Raw genomic sequence first — 7,291 nt, 5'->3', positions numbered from 1 at the left:
GCATGAAGGGAGAAGGCTGGAGTGTGTTTAAATCTGTCTCTTTCTCTCTCTCTCTCTCTCTCTCTCTCTCTCTCCCTCTTTTTTTGTTGGATCTTCCTGTTTTCCAAAAACCATAACAGTCTCCAAACTCAGCAGTACTTGACTGCAGCTGTCACTCATCTGGACTCATCCTGATTTATCTGCATTGTCTCCCTGTTTACGACAAGCCGGCCGGGAAGAAACCACGAGTGAGCATGTACTTAGCAACTTTTACAACGTGTTTGACTTTGCTCAACTCGACACAAGAAAACACATTTTGGTGTCAGTTTTGGTGTCAGTGAGAAGAATCAGGTGTAATATCTTCAGTTCTACATATGTGAAACATGTACACTGTTAGCTGTGGTCCTGTTAGGCACAGAAAACTCACACATTACATTCATTTTGAACTTGATTTTAGTGCTTTGACAGCACCCTCTATAAGTGATGAGGATAGTTGATAAAGTAGGTTTTTCAACTTTCATGATTGACATTTTAGGTGGATTTTGTAGTATATTTTTGCTATACAGAATATTTACCTTTATGAAAGCATCAAATACAACCTTGTTTCATTCAAAGTGAATAGTTATACACTTTTTTCCTTTCAGATTATATACTAGAGCAGATAATCATAGCTTCTTACCTCAATGCCCGATCCATCACCTTGCCTGCAGTAAACTCAGCCTGTACAAGCTGGAGTTTCTATTTCCACATCACAAGTACTTCTCTTCCCTCAGCCACCTGCAGTGCACATGGAGCAAAGCAAACTGCCGTCCAACACAAGCATAACTTGTCTTTTCATGGGGAGGCCAGTGATAAAAATCATCCCACAATACATGAACAAAGACACCTGTAACAAGGGCAGTGATTCACTCTACCAGCTTATCTCCTCTGCTTTTATAATGCACCCTCAGTGTAATAAAAAGCATGCTTCATGAGAGGTGAGAACTAATGTATGGATCACTGACAGGCTGCTGGAACAAATTAACTTCCTCGTCTAAAGTTGGAACTATTGTTAAAGCTGTGATGGGGCTTGCAGAGGCCAATGCAGCTTCAGATTTGAAGACTTCAGACGGTCAGACCTGACTTTTGAGCCATTAACTTTTACCTAAATTCAAATTTGGTTCTTCATTGTTCACTATTTAACATCACTTCCTCAGCCTATACCTATAAAATAGTATTATGTGATCATTTGCATTCTGAAAGAGAGAAACACTGCCAGCAAGATCTGTTAGAGCTGATATTTATAAACTGGTATACTTTGAAAACCTGAAGACAAATGTTTGTTTTTTTTGTTGTTTTTTTTTTACCATAGATTACATGAATTTTCCCGATGATGACAACTAAGATCCCTGCATGCAAACATCACTACCTTCCTTTCAGTAAGCCACTTTTTTTAAACATTTTTTTCTTTTATTTGTAATTGCAGCAAAGTTTGCATTTGTATCCAGTTTAATATTTGCAAGACAGAAATTCAAAATACTGCGGTAATAGTATGTTATTATTATGTATTATCAATGATTAATAAAAAAAAGGATATTAACACCTGAATACTGAGGAGGGTAAAATATAGTACAGTCATTTTTTTGTAATCTGTAGTTTTTTTTCTCTGCATAAAAATCGAACAAATAAAAAGAATTATCCAAAAGTGCATTAGAGAGTATTATAAATATGTATCTGTCACATAGCGTTTCCAACGTCAACCGAAACCATGAAAGGCCATGAAAAAGAAAATCATTATAATAATGAAGCCCACGTTAAAATGTGGACCAATGGGGAAAAAGTGGTGATTTGCTCCAGCCAATCGCAGGCGACAGGTGGGGTGACGAGTTTAAAACTCCAACTCAAGTTGCTGTAACATGTAGCTCCTCAGCTCATACAGGGAACCACAACTTCCACGACCGCACCCCCAATGACAGCCTCGGAAAACAAGAAAAACAATCAGAGAAAACAACGGGCTCGCGCTGACTGAGACGGTCTGAGGAATTTACTGTGGCGCAGCGTGCGTAAAAAAAGCGCACCGGCCGCCCCGCTGAGCGCGTAAATTCAGCTTTCTGGTTTGATTTTTTTTTTTTTAATTGTAACTTAAACATTTCCGGATTTTTCAATTCCGCGGGACTGAAAAAGAAATAATGTTAAAAATGACAGAGGAGCATGACAAGTGTGTGAGCGAGCAGCCGTGCAGCCCGTCCGGCACCAACAGCTCCATGTCCCAGGACGAGTCCGACTCCGACGCGCCGTCCTCGCCGATGGGCTCCGACGGGCAGGGATCGCTGCTGGCGGGGCTGGGCAAGAAGCTGGACTCGGAGGACGACGAGCGCTTCCCAGCCTGCATACGGGACGCGGTGTCTCAGGTCCTGAAGGGATATGACTGGTCCTTGGTGCCCATGCCCGTGAGAGGGAACGGGAGCCTGAAGAGCAAACCTCACGTTAAGAGACCCATGAACGCGTTCATGGTGTGGGCGCAGGCGGCCCGCAGGAAGCTGGCGGACCAGTACCCTCACCTGCACAACGCAGAGCTCAGCAAGACGCTGGGCAAACTCTGGCGGTAAGATCAGACTTTATTTTGTAGATAAATATAAGAAATAATGTTGCTAACCATTTATATTAAAAAAAAAATATGAGGGCAATAACTGAAAAGGGAGTCAACCATAAATAAACTATACATATACATATACACATATATATATATATATATATATATATATATATATATATATATATATATATATATATATAATCTTTGGGAATGACTTGAATAAATAAGTGAAATGTACTACATTTGTAATATTTCTTTTGAGCAAAATATTTCAAATAAATATAGGGAAAAAGTTATCCTTTAAAATTTTCCTTTTTGACCTCATTGATGTCAAAAAACTTATAAAGCAACTTCAGATTAAAAAAAAAAAATTAAAAAAAACTTTTTTTTCTCTGAATAAAACACAACATTTTAAATGTATATTTTTCCCACCATTAGTTTGCTTTCAGAGAGTGAGAAGAGGCCATTTGTAGATGAAGCAGAGAGACTGCGGGTTCAGCATAAAAAAGATCACCCAGACTACAAGTACCAGCCCCGGCGACGGAAAAATGTGAAACCAGGCCAGAGCGACTCAGACTCGGGGGCTGAGCTGGCACATCATATGTACAAAGCGGAGCCAGGAATGGGAGGACTGGCTGGGATGACTGATGGACACCACCACCCTGACCATGCAGGTACGTGAACCTCTGCCTACAAGAAATATGACAGCTGAATGTAAAAAATTAAGGCGTTTTAAAGCCGATGCGTTTAATTGCCTTCATCATTTTGCATTTGCAGTGGTTAACCTTAACACTTTCTTCTTTTCTTTTCAGGACAGCCCCATGGTCCGCCTACACCACCCACTACCCCCAAAACAGACGTGCACCACGGGGTGAAGCAGGATCTGAAACATGAAGGCCGTCGTCTCGTTGACAGCAGCAGGCAGAACATTGACTTCAGCAACGTAGACATCTCTGAGCTCAGCACTGATGTCATCAGCAATATGGAGACCTTCGACGTTCACGAGTTTGACCAGTACCTTCCACTCAACGGCCACGCCTCAGGTTCCTCCGCCCTGTCTTCAGACCACAGCCACGGGCCGACCCCTGTGCCCAGCAGCTCCTACGCTTCCTCATACAGCCACCCGGGGAGCAACGGCTCATCCTGGAGCCGAAAGAGTGCCATGTCCTCTTCCTCTCCCTCTTCCAGCGAGGTGGGCCAGCACCGTCTGCACATTAAAACAGAGCAACTGAGCCCGAGCCACTACAGCGAGCACTCTCACGGGTCACCTTCACACCCCGATTACAGCTCCTACGGTAGCCAGGCCTGCGTCACTTCAGCCACGTCCGCCGCCTCCGCCGCAGCCTCTTTCTCCAGCTCTCAGTGTGACTATACAGACCTTCAGAGCTCCAACTATTACAACCCTTACTCAGGCTACCCCTCCAGCCTCTACCAGTACCCCTATTTCCACTCATCCAGGCGGCCCTATGGCAGCCCCATCCTGAATAGTCTGTCCATGGCTCCGGCCCACAGCCCAACCGCCTCCAGCTGGGACCAGCCCGTCTACACCACTCTGTCTCGACCTTAAGGGAAACAGAAGGAGTCTGTTGGCACCAGAGACTCAGTTTGATGCACTACAAATGAAAGACATTAGGAGGTGGTGGGGAATTGTGCGTAAGGGGGAAGTAAGGCTACCTGTGGCCATTCGAACGTGAAGCAAACACACAAGAAAAAAAAAGTGCCTGCTGATTTTATACAAAGTTATATTGTCGCGATGAAAACACACTTCTTACACTAAGAGAAACTGTGTTGTTGGTGGGCCAAACTCCTCCATGAGGACAAACAGTACCGCCTGCACCTTCATCCCATACACCCCCACTTGTTTTTTAGTTAAAGATTGCACTTATGTGCACAGTTGAGAGAAAGCAAAGACCTGCTACTGAATTTCAAGTTTGACATGGTTTAGCCAACTGTGTACATATAAGAAAAGTACATGGGACCAGTTATGTGAAGCTGCGGTGAAATTTACATTGATGGCCAGAGTTATATTGCAGCACACTATTTGCATCAATGGCTCAGTCTTAAATAAATGACTCCTATGAATCTAGTGTAATTTTGGCATAAAAGTCTTATATGTATTTATGTTCATGCATTATTGGTTTTTGTTTTGCAGTAGATGGACACTTGTAATATGAGTTTGCTTATTTAGAGTACTGTTTTAATGGCTTTTCAAGAGGTGAAAGTAAATGAAGTAAAGGACAGAGCTTTTTTATTATTATTATTATAATTATTATTATTATTATTAGTTGGAGACCAATTTTCAGAAACATCTCCATTCCATGTTGCAAGCAAACAGACAGGACCAACAGACTCGCACAGGACAGAACAGGTGTCTGAAATCTATGCTTGTCAAATCGCGATTAGTCATGATGTAGGCTTAAAGGAAATGGGGTAAAATAACACCACAAACCCTGAGTGACATGTCAGCTGGACCTCCTGTATATGTCCAAGGACAGCGCAAGAATATGTGAACGCACATGCATCCGAATGGGTTAGTGAGATAACGCGGCATCGCACATGCAAATCCATCTGTGAGCCATTTCCTCGGAAAGGGGATGCATATCCGATGACATAACACCCATCCAGTGATACGGAAAAGTACTTTTGTGTCATTTTGAGTTGAAAGTGAAATTAAGTGTATTTGCCCGTATTTATCTCATCGACCATCAAGTGCCAATTCATTGCTGCAGTCTTGCATTAAATGTTTTCGTGCCTTCTAACGCTTATTGTCAGTATTTTGAAATGAAATGGAATTATTAACAAAGTTCAGGCAGCACACAATCCACATCCGAGACTCTGACGGTTAACTCGCTCCTCATTATGTCCTTAATTTGACATCATTCCTTACAGCCTGGGTTTCCAATGTTCTGTGACATACTAAATGAGATATGTACAGAGCGTTACGGTGATTGTTGTTTTTTTGTCCACAGAACTGTTTTGTACATCATTATGTTCGATAATTTTGAGACAGGCTGTGAAAATGATTGTTCTGTTCACTAAAATTTCACTCGCACATGCACAGCTAACTCATCCGCTGGCCTTTTTTTTTTTTAAATAAAAGATACTTTTTCTTGATGTTTGTATTTTGTTGTTCTTACTTACGTCCACATTTTCAACCTGTACATTTTTTGTCCTGAGATACATTTTTGAAAAAAAAAAGATTGTGCAAAAAATAAATAAATAGAATCGATTGAGCTTTTGGGTTTGCCTTTGTGCTGGATACTAGTTTATATAAATGCCCATATGTTGTTTTAGAGCTATACTATGACAAGAGACTAGCACTATTTTAATACAAAATTATTATTTTCCCTTTTATCCTGGAATAGTTTACCTTTTAAGACAAAAATTTATGAAATGCCGCTCAAACAGGTGGTCTTACAAGTTTGCACATCTTAAATGATTATTTTCTCTTACTTTCTGTTGAACACACAACTTTTACTTTTGAATTCCTTTGACCTTTTAATGTTTGAATTTGATATTCTCCTGGAAATTTTTTTTGTTAGGACATCTACCAAACATCTAAGCTCAGTTTTTTTTCCCCATGAAACACCAACAAGAAAGGACTGAAGAGAGATCCCATCTCCTCCGGTCCAGTGGGTAGAAAGCTCGAGTTGGCCCTGGCATGCATGCCAAGCAGCCGTCCCTAACCAGTCCAGGGAGAAGCCAAGTGCCAGGGCCGCGCTGCTGAATTTTAATGATTCATTATGCTGTGGAGGGGCCCCATTGTGTCCCTTTATCCGGAGAGCTAGAAAGGAATTAATTGGACAGAAAATGGAAGGGCAAGGGGAACTGACAAGCCATTAAGAGGGTCCTGAATGGATGATTAGATGCACATGGGGGAGGACCCCCCCACACCCCCACTTTGCTGTCTCATATCACGGTACTCCACAAACAAAAAACAACAAGAACAACAACCACAATGACCACCGGACCAAAATGCAGAAAATAATATCAGCACACATAATCTGTAGATAATAAAATAAGATAATACCACAGCAGATGGGGTGTGGGTGGCTCAAGAACGACTTGTTGTTTTTCTTCCCTCAAACTCTTTTTTTTTTCACAAGTGTTTGCCAAATACTTTCAGGAGGAACTCTTGAGAAAGAACAGGAGTGAATAAAAGTGATGCAAAAGGGCTCTTCAGGGTGCTTGGGTCCTGTTTCCTTGGAACTTGTCCACAGTTTCTGATTGAGACTCTTGAAAGCCTTACTGTAAATAGCTAAAACATGAACTGCAATGGGAAGCTTCACTGTGAGTACAGCACAGTATACTGACTGATTAATGCACATTACACAAATTACACTGCGGCTGCAACTTTATTTAAACTGATTATATATGGGTAAATTCTATTCAGAGGCAGCGGTGCACAAATTCAATTCAGACTTCAACAGCTTGCGCAGTTCCTGTACATAAACATAAACCGTCACAGGACATGAAAATAAAATACAGCATCGAACAAATTAATTTTTTAGACTATTATGCTGAGGCTGCGGTGCATTCCAGCTGTCAAGTTTATTGCTGATATTGTTGATGGAGGGCAAAAGCAGTGTTGTAAGAGGGATTTGTGGTCTTTTGCCCACAAGATATGAGGAGGAAGCAAAATGAACCCAGTGAAACTGGTGCTTCCACCACCTGACCACATCCCATTGTTACAACAGGATAACTTGCTTGGTAATAGTCTCATCCTGCCTAATGAGC

General features: G+C 41.7%; 1 protein-coding gene across 1 annotated transcript; it reads left to right on the top strand.

Annotated features, from left to right (window-relative positions):
* The first annotated feature begins 1,900 nt into the window (after positions 1 to 1,900).
* Positions 1,901 to 5,668, top strand: sox8a (SRY-box transcription factor 8a). Its single transcript, XM_061712823.1, has 3 exons — positions 1,901 to 2,563; positions 2,993 to 3,228; positions 3,367 to 5,668. The coding sequence occupies exons 1-3, from the start codon at positions 2,148 to 2,150 to the stop codon at positions 4,119 to 4,121; spliced, it is 1,407 nt and encodes a 468-aa protein (XP_061568807.1). The 5' UTR covers positions 1,901 to 2,147; the 3' UTR covers positions 4,122 to 5,668.
* The last annotated feature ends 1,623 nt before the right edge of the window (positions 5,669 to 7,291 follow it).

Source organism: Cololabis saira, chromosome 21 (assembly GCF_033807715.1).
Source record: "Cololabis saira isolate AMF1-May2022 chromosome 21, fColSai1.1, whole genome shotgun sequence".
Lineage (NCBI taxonomy): Eukaryota > Metazoa > Chordata > Actinopteri > Beloniformes > Belonidae > Cololabis > Cololabis saira.
Note: the sequence above shows the minus strand (reverse complement) of the source record. Positions and strands in the feature narration are given on the sequence as shown.